Genomic DNA, 24,050 nt, shown 5'->3' with positions numbered 1-24,050 from the left:
CACCGCCCTAGTTCAGCCTCGCTCCGCCCACCTCCACCTAACCCCTCCCACTCTCCCTCCTCCCAAGGTCTCCACCTCCTGACTCTTAGGGCGCCGCTAAGTTTCTTAGCTCTGGACCGCGTCGGGAGCTGTGTTCCCGCTGCCCGGTTCTCAGGCACAGACTCCGGGCCTGGCCCTAGGCCCTTCGAGATCATGCTGTGCGGTGGCTGGAGAAGGAGCCGCCGCTCGCCGGAGGAACCCCGGGTGTCCGCCCAGGTCGCAGCGCCCCTCGCGTTCTTGCCCTCGCCCGCGTCATCCGATAGCAGCACCAAAAGGCCCGGGCTACGGGCACTGAAGAAGATGGGTCAGTGACACACAAGGATGGGTCCGGGTGGGCGCGCGCTGTCTCTAGGGACAATCTGGAAGGAGGAGGGTGTACGGGCTAACTGGCTTCCCAGGGTGCTTGGAGCTGGGGAAGATTTGACCGGGACTGTTCCAGTTGGGGTTCACACCTGAGGTCATCAGACTTCCAGGCTGTTTCAGAAAGCTTGGGTGCCTTGTGCATTCTCACCAGGAGGCGCCCGCGGGGCCGTGCTGGAATAAGAATTTGGACTACAGGCATGGATAGGGTCGTTGGAGCGCGGGGAGAATGGACCGAGAGATAAGCTTGGAGTTAATTTGGGGATGTAGCTCAATTGGTAGAGCGCTTAGCTCTCAGTTAAATGCCCAGTATCACTTACTCTTGTTAATCCCAGCACTAGACAGGTGTCAGTAAGTGGATCAGAAGTTTCAAGGTCATCTATATATATGAGATATATAGATATATAGATACATACACACATACATATTATATGTAATATATATATATATATATATATATATATATATATATCACTCCTTCCCTAGAGCTACTTGAGGTCTGTGGGCGTCTTATAGCACCTGCTGTTTTTGGCCCTGAGGAGCTGTTTAGAGATGGCCTCTGGGAGATTCTAGACGCCCAAGCCAGCGTGTAACCCTCAGTTCCTCTCTGCCAACAGTAACAACAAAGTCCTGGCATGACCAGGGCGATGGTGTGAAACAGTCCAGGTTCCTACTTCAGAAGTGAGGGAAGTCACTAGTCCTCAAGGAGCCCTAGAGTCAGCCCAATACTGCTGTGGTTCGCAGGTGTGGTGCTAAGATCACCTTCCTGAGGTAGGTGTCCTAATCCCCATTTCACGGAGGAGGAAACTGACTCAGACATCAAAGAATCTGGTCGAGGCCACTCAGACTGTGTGCCATCCCAACCCACACTCTCAGAGTCTCGGCAAAATGGGACTCCCTGGGCTTGAACAAGGGGCATCAGCGGAAGCATTTTATAAACTGTAAAGTGCAGGAAACTGAAGCAGTTTCTTGGTACTGCCAACCCGGTGACAGAACTCAGGGGTTCCCAGATGCCAGGCTCCCATTTCCCTGTCAGCTGCCCCATCTTCTTCCTCATTCCACCGGAATGTGTTGGGTGTCCTCACTGTGAGCACTGCACCTGAGACAGATCTTCACCCTCCTTCCGTGCAGTCATTCAAGAAGTCAATATTTACCTACCCCCCCCCAACAACAACAAACATGGTACACAGGGTCCTGCCCGAAGAGAGCTAAACAACACAGGCCTGCAGTGAGAAGACGGACCTTGAGGGGAAGAGTCAGGGAGGGAGGAGCAGATTGTGATGCTGGGGGGGGGGAGCAGAGGCAACCCCGCTGAACCCCAGAGCTGGACAGAAGCTCACGTGGAGAGGAGAGAGGTAGACAGACACCTTAGGGCCCCTCTGTAGTTTGGATGGCCGTAAGAGTCCCAGAAAGTCCACTGATAGGAACATAACTGAGTTAGAGAAGCAGATGGATAATTAGAACGTTCAAATAGGGCTGGAAGGAGGCAGGGTAGCTCATGATGAGGTATTGGGGCTCAGGTGTGAGCGGCACAGGAGAGGAGGATGCAAAGACACCAAGAGGAGACAGGGTGGTGGCTGTCTTATAGGAAGTCAGACGTCTCTGGCTAGAGGTGGCACTAGGGGGCATGGCTGTGTAAGAGGACCTGCCACCGAGGCAGGACAGGGCTCAGGGAAGAAGCAGCCTGAGTCATTGGCCCTTAGGAGTTGTGGATGTTGCTGAAGACAGAGGAAGCTGTCCTGCACCATCTGCCCTTTTCTCCCGAGGCCATGTCCTGAGGCCCATCAGTGGCCACAGTACTAGGCCAGGGGCTGAGGCCACAAAGCAAGACAACCAAGGCTTGCCCCAGAGGTACATAGTGTAATAAGAAGAGGCTTGTGGACTCCTAATTAAGGGAGAGCCCAACTGAGTATGTGTCAGCTGAGTGTGGCTGCACGGGAGCTCTGGGTAGCTCATCATGCAACTATGTACACATCAGAATGTACATACGTGTGCCCTTCCTACTACTGGCTGAGTGACTGCTGAGTGACCATGCAGAGTGTGTAGGGAATGCCACTTCCTCGAGCAGTGCTGAGCCCAGGGATAAAGCAGAGAACGAACCCCAAATGTCTTCCAGGGATAAAGCAGAAAACGAACCCCAAATGGCTTAAACGTAGGCCTGTCACCCACCCACATAGTTTCCATCCCCACCTCAGCAGATGCTGCCCCTCCCAAGATGACCCTCACCACCCCACTTAGGCTGAGAGAAAACAGATCTTATTTCAGGTCAAGGAACTGGAGCAGGGAGTATCTTAGAGGAGCCTGAGGGAGGAAAAGGCCTGTGGAGCCACTGTAAGGGGAACCAGGCCAAGGGCAGGGGAGGAGAGCCAGGCCAGCTTTTTGGGAAATCATAATACCCTGAGCATTTCTGCCCACTGAGTTTACCTCAGACTTCACCCTGCTTATTCCTCAGCCATTCCTGGGACATGTGTCCTCCTCAGTGACAGGATAAAGCCACGAAGGGACCCTGGCTGCCTGCCATCACCGTCAAGGTTCCAAGGGCACGCTTTATTGCCACAATTAGTGGCAACATGGGTCATCCCATTTAGCGCTCACAGTCACCTGAGATAGGTGGCACCACAAGTGTCATTTTACCAGGAGGTACCATGAGGTAACGGGTTTGTGAGACTAGAAGTGAGCCAACCGTGATGACCCGTGCCTGGAATCTCAGCCCCGGAGAGATGGAGAGGCCAGCTTGGTGTACAGATTGAGTTCTAGGCCGGGAAGGCCCGTGTATCCATCAAGGCCCTGTCTCAAGACAAAACAGAACAAAAATCTAGAAGTGATGGAGGGATTTGAATCCAGGCAGTGTGGTCCAGAGTCTAGGCTCTAAGCACAGGGATGAAAGAGAAGCTCGTCAGGAGAAGACCTGCTGCTCTCAGAGGTATCTCCCTGGGCCACCAATTAAATACAGGATGCTCAATATAAGTTGGATGGACAAAAAATAATTTTGGGTGTACATGGGTATCTATCTCTAGATGGTGTATGTAAATGACATATCCGTGGTTATATATAGCTTGGGGAGGCCTGAGGATGGAACCCTCGGCTTTGAGCATGGTAGACAGTCGCTGAGGAGCATCTGTAGCCCCATGAGATAGTTACACTACAGAGGTGTTTGCCGTTGATCTTAAATTCACATGTAAAGGATTCCCTCCGTTTTTGTTTTTTGTTTTTTTTTCCCCCAGCATCCCATTCAGTTCAGCCTGTCTGAGCCTGTGAGTTTAGGCTCCGCCCAGACCCCTAATCCTCTCAGTAGGCAGAGAGCTGAATAGGCACAACCTTGTTCCCATCTCCTGTGTTTGCTTACTCCTCTGACAAGCACCCCTGGATGAGGAGGCTTTCCCAATGGCTGGTCCAGGATGTCCCCTGCAGGGTGAGTCGAGCTGGCCTGGGGTGGAGATGGCCTGAGGGGAGTTTTACTAGACCTTAAGCCTAGCAGGTGCCTTGACTGGGTGGTAGAGAGGGCAGGGCCACCCGTGGCTTCCCCACCTCACCATCCCTTGACCCTGTTCATGCCTGTTCTGACCCAGCCAAGCCCAGAAGGTGCCACACCCTCAACTCCCCAGTCTACAGGCCTCTGGGGAGGAGAAGCCCCGCCTACCCTTCCTGCTTTTCTAGATTTTCCCAGGAATGGTATGGAAAGTATCGAGCACTCCCTCCCGCTCTCTGGCCTCTGTTTAATGGTCAGCTGGCACAAGGAGCTGGCCATCCTTGGTACCTGGGACAATTAGGGCAGGAAGGTCACTGGAAACATGGCCATTGTGTGCCTTTTCCAGCCCTTCATGGACGCAGCTAGGAAATGCTGTTGGCTCCCACCCCCCTCACACACACTTTGGCAGGAGCAGTTGACTGCCCTGTTCCTGCATGTTTTACATTCCTGCCAGAGCCCTGTATGCTTCTCCTGGCTGATAGTGCAGTGTGATGGTCTGTATCTAGACATCTTGTTTCAAAAACATGTGAGTGTGTGTGTGTGTGTGTGTGTGTGTGTGTGTGTGTGTGTGTGTTAAAACTGGTTGTTTTAGACCTGGAAATATAACTCAGTGGCACAGAATTTTTATGCCTGAAGCCCTGGGCTTGAAGAGGGAAGAAGTGGGGGGAGGGAGGGAGGGAGGGAGGGAGGGAGGGAGAGAGAGAGAGAGGGAGAGAGAGAGAGAGAGAGAGAGAGAGAGAGAGAGAGAGCCTTACATGGAGGCAAGCACCTATAATCTCAACATGCAATGGGCAAAGGCAAAAGTTCAGGGCCAGCCTGGGCTATAAATAGAGCTCTAGGCCAGCCTGGGCTATGCAGCAAAGAAACTTCTCCAAACAACAAGACAAAACCAAACCAAAAATGAAACGCCAGGCTAGAATCAGTAATGCCAGGATGTGGGAGTTAGAGGCTCAGGGGTGTAGAGCCATCCTTGGCCGCAGAGTGGGGTTGAGGCCAGCGGCTAAGTTGTTGGCCCCTGGCCTCTCTGCTCACTGTCATTATTACCTAGTTCCAAGGCTGTCTGTAGCCCCTGCACAGACACGGTGTAACCATTAGACAGTAACTCCCTGTTTTTCCCTTCCAGTGATCTGCTCTCTGTCTCCGAGGCTTGTGAAGCTAGCTGCCTGTTCTGTATGAGTTCAGTCTTACAATCTGTGTCACTTCTGTATCAGTTTCTGTCACTGACCATCAGACTTCACGGCTCATGGCCGGGGCAGATTTCAATCTCATCACCATTAGAGAGAGAGTTTTGATATTTAGTCCAGGTTGGCCCCTGAACTCTCTCCATAATCTCCTGTTTCAGCCTCCCGATAGCTGGCATTCTGGGCACGCACCACCACCGTGGCGCAGTGCGACCACTCCAGGTTGTTCCCACCTCTGGCTCTCCACCTTCATTTCCCCCCTGCTGTTATTTAAGGAGTGGTGCCCCTCCCACTCCGTTGAGAGTGGTTGTGGGCCCAGCCCAAGGTCAGGTAGAAAACCCACAAACACAGTAGGATGTAGGATGTGGGAGGCTTGTGAACCTGTTCAGGGCTTGTAATGGATGAGACATCTGTGGGGTTGGGCCTGGCTGGACTTAACATCTGTTTCCTGGTGGTCAGGTAGAGAGCCAGCACTCACTGTCACTGCCCTAGGCCTGGGCCTCCTGCTGGCCTTTGATGACCCCGATGATACCCCAGGACCCTCTGTCCCTCTCTCAGCTCATGACTTAGGAGTGATCACCTGGGACCTAGCCCCTGGCCCAGCTCGGTTACACCTTATGCACTCTGATTGACTTTCTTTTCTCCTCTTGGTTGGGAGAGGGTCTTTGGGGATGAGACAAGGAAGGTCTCAGTGTCGAGGCTGGCCTCAAACTTGGCAATCCTCCTGCTTTAACCCTCTCAACTGCTGAGATTTCTGGTGTGAGCCACCATGCCTGGCTCTGGTTGACTTTTCTATGGGTGTGTGGTTAAGGTGTAAGAGTGCAAAGACCAATGAGTGACACCTGGGTGGGTCGCTTTTCCCTCCCAGCAGACGCTAGGAGCAAGGACAGGAGTAGGAGGCCCTGTCATTGCGGAAGCTGCTTCAGTGGGAGCTGTCAGGCTTTAGGACTGCCAGGCTCACTCTCAGTGGCCTGTTTGCACAAGGCTGGGGATAAAGCAGGCCCTCGGTGACTCACCTCCATTTCCGGGCTTAGTCACCCACCAGCCCCCTCCCCACCCCCCTGGGCTTGGCATCAGAGGACTGGCCCAGTTAGGGGAGGTGACCTAAGCTGAGGAGCCTTTCCAGACTGACTGAGGTGAAGGAAGGGTGAGCCCAGCTAACTTTGGTCCCAGGCCTGCCTGGCGGCGCCATCAGCTCCCCTGTGTGCCCTGCTCTTTCCCTGTTGTTTCTCTGGATCAGATAATTCAGAGCCTGAATAAATATGATAGGAGGGGAAGGGGGGAGGGGAAGGGGTGACTCTGGTGATCCCTTGGCCTAGCTATATGGGAAACAGCATATCAGCCCTTGTCCTGACCAGAGGCACGAAGGGGAACCAAAACGGAAGACCACAGTCCTCTACACCTTGAGAGGCCCCTGGGACTGTTATGGTTTCCCCGGGGAAACCACAGAAACCTAAGGGAGGGCAGGCTACCCCTTCTGCCCTGGAGACCCTGATTTTCAGTCATGATCACTCTTAAGCTGTAAGGTAAACTTGGAGACTGAGGAGACAGTTCAGTCAGGAAAGCGCTTGCTCTGCAAGCGTGAGGACTAGAGTTCAGTCTCTGCAACCTGCGTAAAAAGGCAGGTGTGGTGGCACATACCCATAATCCCAGTGTTGAGGAGGCAGAGCCAAGAAGATCGAGGGGGTTGGCTGATTAGCATATGCAGACATACTGGCACACAGGTCAGCACTTCTGCAGATACGACCACACCCTCTGCCCCAAAAGCCATAAAGTATAATTTTAAAATACAGATAGATGCCCAAGTGCCAGTTCATGCCTGCTAAGTGGGTATGTCTGGCTCTGGGAGAATCCAATACACAGTAGGACTGAGAACCCAGACCCCAAGGCACCAGCTCTGAGCTCAGGAAAGACTGGACAGGGCTGCAGGAGACTCACTGCATCTGCTTTGGCTTCAGAGTCTTCCCGAAAATATTAGCTGGAGCCAGGTTCTGGGTGATAGATAAGACTTCATTCGTAGATAGGTCTAATAAGGAAGGTCTCCTGAGATTCGATATAGCATGCTGGTGTTGGTGGTCCTGGGGCGTGTGTGAGTGTGTGCCTGCTTGTGCGTGTGTTTCACACACAGGTGAATGGAGATGTGCATTTGTGTGTGTGTGCATGCATATGTGTGTGTGTGTGTGTGTGTGCATCAGCACACATAGCACCAAGGCCAGAGGCAAGGGTCCTGCACTCTCTCTCTCTCTCTCTCTCTCTCTCTCGCTCTCGCTCTCTCTCTCTCTCTCTCTCTCTCTCTCGCTCTCGCTCTCGCTCTCTCTCTCTCTGCTCTCGCTCTCCCTCTCTCTCGCTCTCTGCCTTATCTCCCCAAGACAGGCTATCTCCAATCCTGGAGTCTGGCTGTTGGTCAACAAACCCCAGCAGTCTTTCTCCCTCCACCTCCCAAGGCACTGAGATCACAGGTGTGCCTTGGCTTTGATGTGGCTTCTGGAAATTTGAGCTCGGTCATCACATTTGTCGTGCTTGAGCCACAAACACTCTGACCCTGAGCATCTCCCAGGCCTTGTTGGGGTTTTGTTTCTTTAGGTGGTGGGTTTCCTTGAACTCCCATCTCTTCTGCCTCAACTCCCCAAGGGTTGGGATTTGGGGATTTTGGGTTTACAGGTTTGGGACACATCTTTTTTTCTTTTTGTTTTTATTCCTCCTCCTCTTCTGTTGTTTAAGAAAAACAAATAAACAAACAAACAATTCAAGGTCTTACTATGTAGATACAGCTAGCTTAGAATTTAGCATGTAAACCAGACATGGCCTCAGATTTACAGAGATTAACCTGCTTCTGGCCCCTAAGTGCTGAGATTAAAAGAGTGCACCACCATGCCTGCCCCTTGTTTGTTTTGATGATTGATTTTATTTATTACTTGTGTCTGTGTGAGTGTGTGTGTGTTTATGTGTGGGGTGTGTGTGTGTGTGTGTGTGTGTGTGTGTGGTGTATGTGGTATATGTGTGGATTGTGTGTGTGGTGTGTGTGTATGGGTTGTATGTGGGGTGTGTATGTGTGTGCTTGTATGTGTAGGTTGTGTGTGTGGTGTGTGTGTGGGGTGTGTGGGGGGTGTGTGTGTGGTCTGTGTGTGTGGTGTGTGGTGTGTATGTTTGTGTGGGGTATGTGTGTGGTGTGCGTGTATGTGTTTATGTGTTGTGTGTGGTGTGTGTGTGTGTGTGTGTGGTGTGTATGTGTTTATGTGTTGTGTGTGGTGTGTGTGTGTATGTGTGTGTGGTGTGTGTGGGTGTGGTGTGTGTGTATGTGTTTATGTGTTGTGTGTGTTGTGTGTGTTGTGTGTATGTGTGTGTGGTGTGTGTGTGTTTATGTGTGGTGTGTGGTGTGTGTGTGTGTGTGTGTGGTGTGTGTATGTGTTTATGTGTTGTGTGTGGGTGTGTGTTTGTGTGTGTTTATGTGTGTGTGTGTGGTGTGTGTATGTGTTTATGTGTTTATGTGTTGTGTGTGTTGTGTGTGGTGTGTGTGTGTGTTTGTGTGTGTGTGTGTGTGTGTGTGTGTGTGTGTGTACCTCAGAGCCTTTGGGGCTGGGGTTCTGAGCCTGGAAGTGCCCCAAGTGGGTGCTGGAGACCAAATCAGGCATCCTGGGAGATCACCTCCGGCGGCTGTGTGGCTCCTCTTATTTATGTTTAAAGCAGAGTGAAAACAGAGTGTCATTCTATGACTCAGGCCAGCCTAGAACTCTGTAGCCCAAGCAGGTCTTGAACTCAAGGCCTTCTTCTTACTTCGGCCTAAGTCCTGAGTCCTAAGATTGCCGGTGTGAGCCACCGGGCCCAAGTTTTTAAAAAGGGGAAAGTGCGGTTGGGCAAAGAGGGTGAGCGCTCCTTGGTGAGGGCAAATCGAGGAAGGCTTCCTGGAGGAGGTGGTAGCTGAGTTTGTCCTTGAACTCAGCTATAAGAGAAAGAGAGGCAGGAGAGGACTATCATTCCAAAGTGAGAGAGAGAAAGAGAGAAAGAGAGAGAGAGAGAGAGAGAGAGAGAGAGAGAGAGGAGACAGGAAGACAGACTCAGATCAGAGTTTGCAGTTAGGCAAGCAGGAGCCTTGGAGTCATAAGATAAACCCAGCATCGAAGCTCCCTGAGAGAAAGGGGGTGAGTGGGGGTGAAGGTGGTAGCTCATACTTGTGATACCAGCACGCCAGAGGCTGAGACAGGAGGATTGACATAATTTGAGGCCATCTTGGCCTACCTTGTGTCTGGACTACAGAGTAGACCACATCTCAAAGGAAAAGAAGGGGGGGGGGGCGTTGCAGCTGAAGAGACGGCTCAGGAGCTGCAGCCGGGCAATGGTGGTGTATGCCTTTAATTCCAGCACTGCGGAGGCAGAGGCAGACAGATTTCTGTGGGTTCAAGGTCAGCCTGGTCTATGTGGTGTGTTCTATACATAGCGCTACACAGTGAAACCCTGACTCAAAAAGAAAAAGAAAAGAAAGAAAGAAAGAAAAAAGGGGAAAAAAACAAAAGAAAAAAATAAAAAGAAAGAAAAGGGAAAGGAGGGAGGAGGAAGGCGCACTGTCATTTGCCCCACAGTGGTTTTGGTTTTTTGCTTTTTCAATCTGACTTAGTTGCCAATATTTAAAAAATGTGGTCACTTCCTATCCAGATGCGGATTCCTGACTCTGGATGCTCTGGGCCTTTCTCCACTCCTGGCTGTCCCCTGTCTGAAGGGTGTGGGCTCTCCACTGGGCCTGGTTCCCTTCTCTCCTCCTGTCTCCTCTGGTGGTAACCCTTTGGTGTCCTCCCCTGTGGAGATGTCTCCACAGGGTTCCAGCAGAGCTGGCCAGCACAGGCCCTGGTCTTTGAGCTGGTGTGGGCTGAGCCCTCCGAGGCAGGGCAGGACAGGCTCTGGTAACCTGGGAATGTTGGGTCGTGCAGTAGATATTCATGTAGACTCTAGTTTTTGGCTGGAAAACAGGCTTAGAGCAGTCTCAGGTTAGTGCCACCAGTGTCTTGTTCCCGGGAGGTCACAGGGTTGGAACGTTATTCCACAGAGCCTTGAATGTAAATTCTGCTCTCCCCTTAACTCCCACTACCCAGGGTGTTTGAAGGAAGCAGGGGGAGAAATAGGGACTTGGGAGAAGGGCCCTGCAATACAGTGGCCCAGGAGCCTGGAGATGAGCCACTAATGCTGACCTAATGCTCCAGAGGCAGAGTGGCCCCTCTGCTCCTGCAGTGGTTTGGGAAAGCAGAGGCAAGGAGCTCCGGTTGCAGCAAAATTTAGGTTAGGTAACAGTGTTGGCTTTCCCCATGGCTGAAAGTTTCGCATCAAGGAAGAGGTTGTTGGTGGCCAATTCTGGGCTTGGAGGCTTTAACAAATTTTTTAAAATTGTATTTACATATTTACATATGCATGTGTGTGGCTCAGAAGACAATTGGCTGGAGTTGGATCTCTACTCATCGCGTGCGTGCGTGCGTGCGTGTGTGTGTTTATGTGCGTGCGTGCGGGCTCAGGAATAGAACTTAGGTTGCTAGGCTTGCAGGGCAAACATTTTATCCACTGAACCATCTCACCGGCCCTTGAGATTTTGGTGGAGATGTCTGGAGGAAAGAGGAATCTGCACTGTGATTTGAGATCCAGGCCCTGGGTTTGGGAACTGCAGAAACCACAGTATGCAACTGTGAGCAAAGGGCCTCCTACTGGTCAGCCTGGAAGGGGTGCTTGTGGCTGCAGAGCTTCAAGCAGGTGACAGTGGTGATGTGTAGCGGGGAGGGGAGCTCCAGCTGTGGAGAATCTCGCAGAGAGCCTCCCCCTCCCCCACATCTTCCACCAGCAGGGGGACAAGTGAAAGGGACAGATGGACAGGATGCTACCCTGCATAGCCAGGCCCAAAGGCCCATGTTTCCCTGCAGGCCTGACGGAGGATGAGGATGTCCAAGCCATGCTGCGGGGCTCCAAGCTCCTCAAGATCCGCTCACGCACGTGGCACAAGGAGCGGCTGTACCGGCTGCAGGAGGATGGCCTGAGCGTGTGGTTTCAGCGGCGCATCCCCCGCGCAGCTTCGCAGCACATCTGTGAGTGGGTCAGGGGTGGCGCGGGGCAGGGCGGTGGGGACAGCAGATGGCGCCATGGCTGACGTCTGACCCTGTCTTGATCACAGTCTTCGTGCAGCACATCGAGGCTGTCCGGGAAGGCCATCAGTCGGAGGGCCTGCGGCGGTTCGGGGGCGCCTTTGCGCCTGCGCGCTGCCTCACCATCGCCTTCAAGGGCCGCCGCAAGAACCTGGACCTGGCAGCGCCCACTGCGGAGGAAGCGCAGCGCTGGGTGCGAGGGCTGGCCAAGCTGAGGGCGCGCCTGGATGCCATGAGCCAGCGGGAGCGGCTAGACCAATATCCTGCCCGGCTGGGAGGGAAGATCTGTCCTTGGAGAGCTCCTGGCCATAGACAGTTCCTGGTATTCTGAAAGGGGGGCGGAAGTTCACCCTGGCCTGGCCTGAGCCTCTAAGCAGGAGAGGCACTGTCCCCACTCCAGGGAGGAAACAGGGAGGCCCTTCTAATTTGGGGAGCTGAACTCTGTGAAGACATTATCTTTATGCTCTTGGAGCCAGCTCCCAGGCTAAGAGAAAAGTACAGTCCCCTAATCCTGAAGCCGTACTTCACATCACCAGCTAATGACAACCCATTAGTGCAAGCCAAGGGGCCTAGACTATTGCTAGTTTATTTCCTGAGCGCACACACCTGGATCCATTCCTATCTGCACCGGGCCGACTCCGACCAAGACAGCAAGATGAGCTTCAAGGAGATCAAGAGCCTGCTGAGGATGGTCAACGTGGACATGAATGACATGTACGCCTACCGCCTCTTCAAGGTGAACTCCGACCCCGGCCCTGCTCTGGTCTGCCCTCCCTCAGCGTCTGAAGCCGAGCTCTGTCTGTAATTTTTGTTGCTATTTTTAGACAGGATCTCACTACCAAGTATAGGCTGCTGTTGAATTTGTGATCCAACTGCCCCAGCTTCTGGAATAGCTGGGATTTCTGATAGGCGTCCTCAGGCCTAGCTACCTCTCCAGCTTTTTTTTTTTTTTTTTTTTTTTTTTTTTTCTTTTTGTCGGAGCTGGGGACTGAGCCCAGGGCCTTGCGCTTCCTAGGCAAGCGCTCTACCACTGAGCTAAATCCCCAACCCCACCTCTCCAGCTTTTTTCGTAGGGAGCCACCTCTCCCTACAGAAAGGCAACATCTGAGCTTGGTTAGGCTTTTCCAGTCAGGTGTGGTAGTGCACACCCAAGACTCTGGAGGCAGAGGCAGGTGGAGTTCTGTGAGTTTGAGGCTAGCCTTATCTGCATAGCAAGTTCCGGGCCTGCGGAAGCTGCAAAGTGAGGCCCTATCTTCAAACAAATAAAAATGCTCTTCCGTCCCCAGGAGCCACAGGACCAGATCTTTATATGACACCCTTGAGCATGGTCCAGAGGTAGCGTGACACCTTCAGAGCCATCTCGCCTGAGCAGCAAAGTTGTTTTCACGTCTCTCAGGCTGCAAGGCAGCACCACTTGTACACGGGACTGTGAGGCTTTCACGAGGGAACGTAGGGAAACACACTGGAGTGCACAAGTGTGTAAGGCTCTCCCTATACCTCTTTGAGCCTGTGTGAGAGCTCTGGGGTGCACGGGCGACTCCATCTGGACATGGCAGAGACATGTGTGGATAGCAAGTGTAACCAACCTGGGTCCGGAAAAAACAAGGGAGTCATGTGCCTGTGTCCAGGCCCACCTGGCTACTCTGAGAACTTTTTTCAGTCACTTCTGCTCACAGACTGGGTGTCTCGTGAGGATAGTAAGTATGTGGGGAGGGATACTGTGGCATAAGTTCTGCCTCCCAAGACCACCATTTTGTCCCAAATCCTGATCTTGATCCCTGGGACAGGTGGGGACTCCCAAGAGGCTTCCTAAGACTCTATCCCTGCAGTTCACCCAGGGTGTGTGCTCAAGGAACTGGAGCCTTGGGAAACAGGAGTTGTTGCCTTTCTAGTTGTTAGGCTCATGGAGTGTGACAGTTAGGTTCCCAGGGGCCCCTCCTCTGAGCCCCACCTCCCTCTTCTCCAGGAGTGTGACCATTCTAACAACGAGCGTCTGGAAGGGGCTGAGATCGAGGCTTTCCTCCGGAGGCTGCTTAAACGGCCCGAGCTGGAGGAGATCTTCCGCCGATACTCCGGCGAGGACCGGGTACTGAGTGCCTCTGAGCTGCTGGAGTTCCTGGAAGACCAGGGCGAGGACGGTGCCACCCTGGCCTGTGCCCAGAAGCTTATCCAGACGTATGAGCTCAACGAGACAGGTGAGGAACCACGGTTTAGTCTTGACTCCAGGAAGTTCTGCCCTCGCTGACTGTCCCAGGCTGGTCCCCTCTCCTCTTCTAGGTTCCACATTCTAAATGTATAATATGTCTGCCTCTCAGGGTTCTGTGGAAGATTAGAAGGCATGGTGCATGCAGTCAGTCAGCAGCCTAGCTGTTCTAAGTGAGCCGTGGGTGCTGTTTGAACCTGGGCATGCGCCCCTGGCCCCCAGGTAGCCCCACCCTCTTCTCTTCCCTTTTAGCCAAGCAGCACGAGCTGATGACGCTGGATGGCTTCATGATGTATCTGTTGTCGCCTGAGGGGGCTGCGCTGAACGTGGCCCACACGTGTGTGTTCCAGGACATGGGTCAGCCCCTGGCCCACTACTTTATCTCGTCCTCTCATAATACTTACCTGACTGACTCTCAGATCGGAGGGACCAGCAGCACCGAGGCCTACATCAGGTACAGTGCTGGGGCTGGTCTCACGGGGCTCTACTCTGGGTTCTGTGGCACACCCACAGTTTGCCTAGCTGTCTGTCTGTCAACTATAGGGCCTTTACCCAGGGATGCCGCTGTGTGGAACTTGACTGCTGGGAGGGGCCGGGAGGGGAGCCCGTCATCTACCATGGGCATACCCTTACTTCCAAGATTCTCTTTCGAGATGTGATCCAAGCTGTGCGTGACCACGCTTTCACGGTAAGCCCCCCGAAACCACACGCCCAGCCCCAGGGCCTCCCTGGCAACCCCCATCCTCCCCCACCCCTCCCATAGTACTGTGAGAATAACGGGTTGGGGGGTAAATAAAGCTGACTTGAGTCCTCCCTCCTCCCATCCTCACGGCTAACAAGAGTACTGACATCACCCAATTTCTAGAAGAAAACCTTGGGGGTTAAGGGAGGACAACTTATTCCCGACTTCTGAGTGCACTGCTCAGGTAGAGTCGTGGGGCCTGCATACAGTTTGCAGTCATCAGGGTCCCCGACCTGGCAAACGACAGCATCTGCCACATCACCTCGGCATGACTAACGCCATTAACCCTGGATGGGTGTATTTATAAACAAGTCATTGCTGGGGGCCGCCCCCAGTCTCCCAATAGTCCACCCTCTCCCTGAGACCAAGCTCTGAGCCCTGGCACTTCCACACACAGCCTGGGGCCAGTATGTCCCGTGCCTTAAAGCCTTGGTCCCTTAGGGTGGGTTTTCACATCTGGGCCTTTGCCTGTCTGCCTGGAAAGAGAAAGAGCTGACCACCATGAGTAGGAAAGGGACCAGCAGAGGGTGAATTCTGAGCTGTTGCCTGTCCCCCACCCCGACAGCTGTCCCCATATCCTGTTATCCTGTCCCTTGAGAACCACTGCGGGTTGGAACAGCAGATTGTCATGGCTCGCCACCTTCGGAACATCCTGGGAGACATGCTGGTGACACAGGCCCTGGACTCCCAGAACCCCGAGGAGCTGCCGTCTCCTGAGGTGATGCTCTCAGACTCTCAGCCTGGGAGGTGGGTCAGTCTGACTGGAATTCACCCCCATCCTCACTCACACCACCCCTCTAGACCAGGGCCCCTCATCTCTTTCTGCCTGGACCTTTTCCTGCTCGGTTGAACTGGCATCTGCCACACAGCTGTCCTTTAGGCTCCCCCCGCCCCTAGCTCCTCATTCTTGACCACACCCGCTCAGCCCGTCCACTTCCTGGGCCTTCTATGTCTAGCTGTGTCTGGCCTGGTTTGTGTTGCTTCTCATAGTGCACCTGTAGGCCAGCCACTTCTCCCTCCATGTCCTGAGTTGACACTTCCTCGCCCTGGATCTCCCCGTCCCAGCCATCTGCTCTGGCCAGCTGCTGCCTGCTTAGGACCGCAGATAAGTAGGGCTGGATTGAAGGGCTCAATAGTCCCATGGTTACCCAGGATGCATGAGGCCATGGGGTCAGTCCCTAGTACTGCTCCTCACGTAACCCACCACTTGTCTAGAGGTAGCCTTCTTCCAGGCTTTTTGAAAAGATGTATTTTTTTTTTCTTTTCTTTTTTTCGAAGCTGGGGACCGAACCCAGGGCCTTGCACTTGCTAGGCAAGCGCTCTACCACTGAGCCAAATCCCCAACCCCTATTTATTTATGTTATGTATGTGAGTACACACTGTCGCTGTCTTCAGCCATACCAGAAAAGGGCATCAGATCCCATTACAGATGGTTGTGAGCCACCATGTGGTTGCTGGGAATTGAACTCAGGACCTTTGGAGGAACAGGCAGTGCTCTTAACCATTTCTCCAGCCCCCCATCTTCCAGTTTTTATGTGTGTGAACTTTTCCATATATTCACACATCTATGTATGCAATGGTTTTCTTATTTATTTTATTGTTGCTGTTATTATGAGACAGGACCTCATTTAGTCCAGGCTAGCCTCTAACTCTTTATGTAGCCGAGAATGACCTTGAACTTTGAGATTGCAGGAGTGTGCTAACATTGCTCTTCATGGTGCTGAGGATAGAAGTCAGGACTCTGTGCATGAGAAGCAAGCACTCTATCAACTGATCTACTGTACCAGACACAACTGGCTGGTATTCCTTAGCCTAAGCTGGCCATCAACTTGACATCTGGAAGGTCTAGGGATGGAGGTCTTTACTGAGGATCAAGAGATGGAGGCTAAAAACTAGGAATAGTGTTACATGCCTGTAATCCAAGCCCATAGGAGGTAGAGGCAGGAGGACCAGGACTTCAAAGCTATCTTTGGCTGTCTAGTGAGTTGGAGGCCAGCCTAGGCTACATAAGACTGTCTCGAAAACAAGTGAAAAATGTACACAAAAGGGTAGTGCCATTCCTTCTACAAGGATCTTTCTGCAGTGGGCACGACAGCAGATACCTTTAATCCTAACAGTGGGGAGGCAGAGGCAGGCAGATCTTTGTGAGTTCCAGGACAGCCAGGACTACGCAGAGAAACCTTGTCTCAAACACACAGATACACACAGACACACACAGACACAGACACACACACACATACAGACACACACATACATACATACACAGACACACACACAGACACAGACACACACACACACACAGACACACACACACACACACACACACACACACAGATCTTTTTGGAAGAACACTCCTTCCCTCTGCCCAAGCTGCCTCTGAGCTGGCGGGGGGCTGCTGGGTGGCACTCCCATGAATGACACATTTTCAGCCACCTTCTATTAGTGGTCTTGTGGTGGCGATCACTTTTTCCTGTTAGAAACACCAGTCCAGATCTCACAGTCCCCTTGGCTACCAGCCACCATCACGGTGGTGGCTGACCACCTAGCTGAAGGGCTGCCTGAGGGCTTCACCTATCTACCCTGGCCTCTACAGCAGCTCAAATGCCGGGTCTTGGTGAAGGGGAAGAAGCTGCCAGCTGCTCGGAATGAGGATGGTCGAATTCTGTCAGACAGGGAGGATGAAGATGAAGATGAAGAGGAGGCAGAAGAGGCTTTGGAGACTGCAGAGCAGAGGAAGCGAGTGAGTGTGACTGGGTCAGCAGGCTGGGTTCTGCTGCAGAGGGGACTGGGTGGAGGCAGAGAAGGTTGGGAAGTAGGGTGGGGGAGGGGCGCTTGAGCTAAGTGATCCCCACTGAGGCTGGTTTCCCAGGCCAAACAGATCTCCCCAGAGCTCTCAGCGCTGGTTGTGTATTGCTGTGCTACCCGCCTGCGGACCCTGGAGCCTAGTCCTGGTCCACCTCAGCCTTGCAAGATTGGCTCCCTCAGCGAGCGCAAGGCCAGGAAGTTCACCAGGGAGGCAGGTAGGAACCAGACTGTGGATATGGGGACAGGAGAACATGGAGCCCTTCCGGCTCAGGTGGTGGTGGTGGTGGTGGTGGTGGTGGTGGTGGTGGTGGTTGTGGTGGTGGGTAGAGAATGGGTGTTCTAAAGTTCCCAAGATTTCAGAGAGCTAAGGCCATTAGGAGGACCAGATAAAGACTCTGTCTTTATGAGGGCCTGGCTCCAGGCTAAGTGTGGTGGAGAGCCACAAAGGGGAGAAGTGTGGGCTTGTCTTCACCACAGTCATAAACGAATGGTGGTCAAGGCACTGGCTAGCCAGTCATGCTAGCGCCAGGGGCTGGTGGTGCCTGGAGGTAGGAGACTAGGAAGGCTTTCTGGCTCATACCGTGTGTCTGAGAAGACGTCTCTGCGGAGGAGGGAGGAAGCAGAAGAGGGAAGGATTCCAGATAGGAGGAACAGGTCCTAGGAAGGCCCAGAGGCATGAACATTGTGATAGTTCCAGGAATCCAAGGCATGGCTACGGGTGTGGGCAGGGTGAGTGACAGGGGCTGGCAGCCTGGGGCTGGAGGTTTCAGTGTAGGCGGAAGTCAAGCATTGAGCGAGTGCAGTGCCAAACTGTGTGGCTGCTAGGTGTCCCTGCCTCTCTCTGATCCTCATCTCACCTACAGTGAGAAGAGAGAGGGAAGCTGGGGTGAAGAGTGTGGGGGTGGGGGTGGGGATGGGGCTATAGGGCCTGGAACTGGGCCAGGGACAGAAGCCTGGGTCCTATCCTAACCCTGTCCCAACTCTGCCCTAGGAACCAGTTTTGTCAGGCACAACACTCAGCAACTGACCCGAGTGTACCCACTGGGGCTGCGGATGACCTCGGCCAACTATAACCCCCAGGAGATGTGGAACTCGGGCTGTCAACTGGGTGAGTGGGCTGTGAGCGGGGAAGTCTCCGGGCAGGGACAGGCACTTCAGCAGTGGGCAGCTGCACAGCTTTCTAGAAGGTGGGAAATACATCGGTGTGTGAAGGGCTGTCTGAAATGTGGGTTCATTTGTTCTCGGCAATGCAGAAGCTAGTTTTCATTTTGTTTTATTGAGATAGAGTCTCGCTGTGCAGCCCTGGCTGGCTTTCTACTCAGTCTGCCTCTGTCTCCCCAGGGCTGAGATTAAAGGTGTGCACACCAGGCTCAAAAAAAGGACATTTTTTCTTTTCTTTCCTTTTTTTTTTTCTTTTTTGATACAAGGTCTCTGACTGTGCTAGAACCCAAAGGGCAGACCAGACTAGCTTCGCCTGCCTTTGCCTCCTAAGTGTGGCATGTGCCACAGTGCCAGGTCTGAAGTTTTATTTCTGTGTGAGAGACGTGACTACAATCCTGGCACTTGGGAAATAGAAGACAGGGGGCCAGTAGTTCATGGTCATCCTTGGCTACTTAATGAGTCTGAGGCCAGCCTGGGTTACATGAGACAGTTTCAAAATACTTAAAAGACAGTTACTTGTTTTTGTATGTTCCCATGTGTGCATGCATGTGTGCGTGTGTGTGTGTTGCTATGTAAGCATCTGTGTCACATACCTGCCCGTGGAGGCCAGAGAGGGCACTGGTCTCTCTGGAACTAAAGTTACAGACAACTGTGGGACACCGAATGCCGAATGGGTTCTGGGAACCGAACTCAGATCCTCTGTCCCCAGCTGTCCCCAGTCATCTCTCCTTCACCTTAGTTGGTCAGACAAGGTCTTTCACTATACCTGGAGTTTGCTCTTTTAGCTTGACTGGTTGACTGGTGAACCCCTCACAACCCCAGAATCCACCTACCTCTGCCCCCCCCCCAGAGCTCAGAGACACACACTGCTACACCTGGCTTTTTCATAGGTTCTGGGGGTTCAAACCTAGGACCTCATGCTTGTCCAGCAGCCCTTTTCCCCTGAGCTATCTCCTCAGCTCCCACAATGAGATCTTTCTGAAGGCAGAAATAAACAACTGGCTGGGGGTGGGGGCTCATCCCGGTCATCCTGCACCCAGTTAGCTGAGGGAGGAGAGAAATGGATTCAAGGCCAGCTTCCGTACAGAGGCTCACCTGGGTTCTACAGTCAGACTGTGTCAAAGGAACGAAACCAGCAGGAAAGGAATTCAAGGCCTTTATTTTCATGTACACACACACACACTCACAGGTGCGCACACATACACACACACGTGCATACACTCACAGGCCCACACACATGCACACTCACATGTATACAGACATGCATACATGCATGCAAACACATGCACATGGACACACACACCCGCATACACACACACACACACTCACAGGCCCACACACATGTGCATGCACGCACATGCATGCAAACACATGCACATGGACACTCACAGGCGCATGCACACATTCACAGGTGCTTGTGAACACATGTACACATACACACAGATGCAATAGCACAGGCACATACACTCGCATAGACACACACACACACACACACACACACACACACACTGCCTTACCTTACAATTCTGCCCTGTAAACACTGAGATGAACAGATGATTCTGGGAGACAGAGCATGGCGAAAGGAGGCCATGTTCCCTTTGGAGGTAGATAACGCAATGCCAAGCCTTTTCAGGCCTTGGCTCTGACCTGAAGGGTGGCGGTGGGAGTCTTTGTCATCACACACAGCCCCAACCCCGCTTTGCTCTTCTTGAAGGAATTCAGGGATGGGGTGACTGCATGGTCCCCTCCTCCATAGGTTCTGACAAGGACAGGGCACCCAGAGGGTTGGACGCTGGGCCCTCTGTCCAGCCTGGCTTTTGCTTAATCTGTGGTAAGCAGAAGGCTGCTAAGATCCCCCTGTTCAACCCTGTCGACTACTCCACAGTGGCTCTGAACTTTCAGACTCCTGGCTATGAGATGGACCTCAACACGGGGCGCTTCCTCATAAATGGGCAGTGCGGCTATGTCCTGAAACCCGCCTACCTCAGGCAACTCAACACCACCTTTGACCCCGAGTGCCCTGGACCCCCCAGAACTACTCTGACAGTCCAGGTCAGTAGCCTGGTCCAAGCCTCCACCTTAGGTCAAGGCTAGCTCTGGGGAGGCGCCAGTTTGAGGGGAAGGAACAAGAGGCCAGGAGCGGGCCTGGCATGAGGGCAACACACGTGTGGGCATTTGTGCAGGAGGGAGAGGGTCAGTGTGAGGACAAGGGACTTAGAGCTCCAGAGGGGCAAGGGTGGGTATGGGTCCCAGTGGGGGGCAGGTAGAAGCTGCCCTTTCCTCATCTTTCCTTTAGGTGTTAACGGCCCAGCAGCTGCCCAAGCTGAATGTAGAGAAGCCCAACTCCATTGTGGATCCTCTGGTGCGTGTGGAGATCTACGGGGTGCCTGAAGACTGTGCGCACAAGGAGACGGACTATGTGCTCAATAATGGTGAGTGAACTGCTGATGGGAGGGTAGGGGAGGGCAGGCCCTCGGACCAGTGGACCCTAACTACCACCCCTGTACCCTAGGCTTCAACCCCTGCTGGGAGCAGACTCTGCAGTTCCAACTGCGGGCCCCAGAGCTGGTTCTGGTGAGGTTTGTGGTAGAAGACTATGATACCACCTCCCCCAATGATTTTGTGGGACAGTTTACACTGCCCCTCAACAGCCTGAAGCAAGGTAGGTGGTGGGGAGTGGGGAGGGAAGAACAGGGTGGAGTTCCGGCCTCTGACTTCCGGCTGCTCGTCCCACAGGGTACCGCCACATCCACTTGCTGTCCAAGGATGGAGCCTCGCTCTCTCCAGCCACACTCTTCGTTCACATCCGCATTGAGAACTCTTGAGGGCATCGCCGACTTACCCAGGTGCTGGTATCATGCCACAGAGCCCTCTCTGGAGCAAGGGACCATGGGAGTACCAACCCCTCCCGCCAGATCCTTGGTCACCAGGTGCTGAGCACACCTGGGTGCTGACGCTCTTCCGTCGCTCAGTGAGAGATAGGACCGTGATTGGTGTCCTGTCCAGTGGATTTCAGGGGCCTCCAACCTTGGGGCCTGGAGGTGGTCTCAGATTCTTCGACTTGAGGAGGACACGAGTCCCTCTGCCCTCCAGCGGAGTCATCTCAGCCTCCGTCCCCGAAAAGGGCATAGCCACCCACACTGCCTCCTTTCAGGGCCCCCAGAGCCTCCCTTTAGGCTTTCCTGGCTTCTCCTTTGCTTCTTGACTCAGGTGGGTGGGGAGCAGATGAGCCCGGGGAGAACCTGGCAGTGGGTTTGTAACTTGTGTCATAGAAGAGCCCTGGAGAGGGCAGGAGAGGAACTATTTTAAAAAATAAAGAAAGAGTGTACCTTTCTGCTTTATTCCCCAGGCCCATGGGGAGAGGGACAGGCTAGCGTGGGGGCCCCTCAGGCCTCTCCTCCCAGTGGGGTTTGGGTTTTGTCCAAGACTGGGGCCTAGCAAAGCAGTAAGGTATTGCTCCTGTGACACTGAGAAAGTGGCAAACACCAGACGATAGGGTTGGGTTGGGTCTACACTGATTCTAAGCCCTATAGAAACCAAAGCCTGAGGCTAGGGCATCTATTCTCCCACCCCAACACCCAAGCCAGGAGGCTGGCTTCTCCCTACTTTCTTAGGGAGGGGCCTTAGCTTCTCTGATGGATTTGTGTATTTTAAAAAAATGATCAGGCTCTGTATCAGCCTAGGAAGGATGGGCAAAACAGGCGAACTATAGCACCCCCCCCCCCCCCGTGGGACACAGCGGAAGCCAAGTCCAGCTGGGGTGTGCTAGCCATACAGGATTAGAAAGGTTGGGATGGGCAATCTCTACAGAAAGACAACAGTGAGAAGTAAACGCAGGTTACAGGGCCTGGACACCTGTCACCTTAAAAAGTTCCCAGAAGAGCCTCCGCCTCGCAGGCTTGAGTCCCTAGGTCAATCCACAGTACTGCGGCATGGTGCAGCTGTGCCTGGTGGGACAGGCCTTTAATCCCAGCTACCTGGGAGGCTGAAGCAGTTCAGAGCTGGCCTTGGAAACATCTTAAAAAGTACATCAGCAGTTAAGGTGCTCAGATGATCTGAGGCCAATCTCTGGAGTCCGTGTAAACACAGAAGGGAAGAACAGGCGTCCTGTGGCATGTGTGCTTCTATATGTGTGTGCGTGTATGTACACACACACACACACACACACACACACACACACACACACACGAGACTGTGCACACAGCTTGGTGGCAGGGTTCTCTCTTTTCTTTTTTTTAAAGATTTATTTATTATATCTGAGTACACTGTCACTGTCTTCAGACACCAGAAGAGGGCATTGGATCCCATTACAGATGGCTGTGAGCCACCATGTGGTTGCTGGGAATTGAACTCATGACCTCTGGAAGAGCAGTCAGTGCCCTTAACCCCTGAGCCATCTCCCTGGTGGCAGGGTTCTTACTTATTTAGCATGGGTCTGCTCTTCTGCCTTAGTACCAGCTTCTCTCTGGTAGGTGGGGAAGCCTGGGGAGAGTCATCTGTACCTTGGAAGAGGTCTTACAAATCTGGCTAGGTGTTGGGGGCCCTGGGAGAGGGGCTCTCCTGTCACCTTGCTCTGAGGCCCTAGACATACCAGCTGCTCCACTGCCCCCTGCTGCTGACCAGAAGGACACCAGGACCGCAGACTGTTGAACGGCTTGCTTTATTAGAAACAAGGGAGATGTCTGGAGTGGAACAGTGCATTTGGTATCTCTGCCCCCACCCCAGCAAGAAAGCCCCCAGCACAGCCCAAAGAAAAGCCAAGACAAAAAAGTGAAGCTCTCACGCCCCCAGATGCAGCACCTGATGGCCACAGTGAACACTGTAGTTTAATTCAGTGAAAACCGTCCTAAATCTCCTCAGATACAGTCTGTAGGCCCACCCGCCGTCACTCTGCAGCGAGACGCAACGGGTCTCTGGTTCAACAAAAGGCAGACAAGGCCAGAGAGACACTCTAGCTCCCTTTCCTGAGTCTCTTAGATGTAGACGGCTCCATGAAAACTGCTCAGGGCCTTTGGGCCCCCAGGTTGGTTTAATGCTGGTCATCTTTGGAGACAGAATTCAAGATCACAAAGACACCTGCCTCTGGGCTTCAGAGGGCCAGCAAATAAGGGCGACGAATGCCAGAAAGAAGGAGCAAGCCTGAAATTTTCCATTAAAAAACGAGTGTCAGCAGAGCTTTGTGTGAGCCAATCCTCAGATACCAACATCTTCAGACACAGGCCTGAGTGGGGACAGCAAGCCCACGCGGGTCTCAGTCCAGAGTTAAGGCCTTTCTACCCAGCTCACTTCTACAGACCAGTGTCCATGGTAGCAATCCAAAGGCAGGGGAGGAAAGGTGGTCTTCAGTACACAGCAGAAGGCCAGGGTCAGGCCCACAGAGGCCTTCCTATAGCGGCTGCCTGAGAAAGGTCAGCTTGGATGCCCAAGGCCCTTCTCCTTTGGTCCAAGCCAGTCACAGGCCTGCCATACTTCAAAGACTGTGGAGTGGTTTTGAACCCCACAAATGGTGCTCTTTAGCCCCCAATCCCATGAGGGTTGAATGAAGACACCGGGACAGCTCGGATGAAAACAAGACTTAAAAACAAGCCCTGAGCCAACTCCTACAGACCTGGGCAGGGTGCCCAAGGCAGTGGCAGAGGCGGAGTGAGCCACCGGTTTTTGGGGACAGAGTTGTTGCCAGCAGATCTTCCAGCGCAATCCCCTGAGGCTCACTGTTTTGTTCTCTGGTCCATGACCAGGGTCAATGAAACCAAAGCTCACTCCAGAGATTTGTGTTCCCCAAACCTCAGAAGTAATTTGAGCCGAGAGCTGGCCCACAGCTGACAGAGTAAGACAGGGGCTTCCACATTCCAGGCCCACCCAAGAAGGAAAGGCTCGAGTACTTTGTTCTTTGAAGTGTGGGCAGGGTGAGCCCACTGGGGCACTTAGGGCACTGTCTGATGACTGAGGCCGAGGGGAGCCCCGCCTCCAACCC

The 24,050-nt window shown here is 53.2% G+C and overlaps 1 protein-coding gene across 7 annotated transcripts; it reads left to right on the top strand.

Annotated features, from left to right (window-relative positions):
* Window positions 1–87: 87 nt before the first annotated feature.
* On the top strand, window positions 88–21,417 carry Plcd3 (phospholipase C, delta 3). Of its 7 annotated transcripts, none has more exons than XR_015630428.1 (17): window positions 88–343; window positions 1,017–1,170; window positions 3,624–3,811; window positions 10,947–11,108; window positions 11,195–11,423; window positions 11,772–11,901; window positions 13,132–13,360; window positions 13,621–13,822; window positions 13,912–14,056; window positions 14,676–14,828; window positions 16,704–16,850; window positions 16,980–17,130; window positions 17,907–18,023; window positions 19,979–20,128; window positions 20,373–20,508; window positions 20,589–20,738; window positions 20,813–21,417. XR_015630428.1 is itself a non-coding variant. In XM_087570808.1 (17 exons), exons 3-17 carry the CDS (start codon window positions 3,784–3,786, stop codon window positions 20,899–20,901), a joined length of 2,235 nt encoding a protein of 744 aa, XP_087426934.1. In that variant the 5' UTR covers window positions 88–343; window positions 1,017–1,170; window positions 3,624–3,783; the 3' UTR covers window positions 20,902–21,417.
* Window positions 21,418–24,050: the final 2,633 nt, after the last annotated feature.

Source organism: Rattus norvegicus, chromosome 10, assembly GCF_021556685.1.
Source record: "Rattus norvegicus strain SHRSP/BbbUtx chromosome 10, alternate assembly SHRSP_T2T, whole genome shotgun sequence".
Taxonomy (NCBI): domain Eukaryota; kingdom Metazoa; phylum Chordata; class Mammalia; order Rodentia; family Muridae; genus Rattus; species Rattus norvegicus.
Note: the sequence above shows the minus strand (reverse complement) of the source record. Positions and strands in the feature narration are given on the sequence as shown.

Coding starts and splice junctions, on each gene's coding strand:
- Plcd3 (XM_087570809.1), top strand. CDS start 3,784: ATGGCTGGTCCAGGATGTCCCCTGCAGG. Junction 11,902..13,131: donor ACGCCTACCGCCTCTTCAAG/GTGAACTCCGAC, acceptor CCTCTTCTCCAG/GAGTGTGACCATTCTAACAA. Junction 14,829..16,703: donor AGGAGCTGCCGTCTCCTGAG/GTGATGCTCTCA, acceptor TGGCCTCTACAG/CAGCTCAAATGCCGGGTCTT.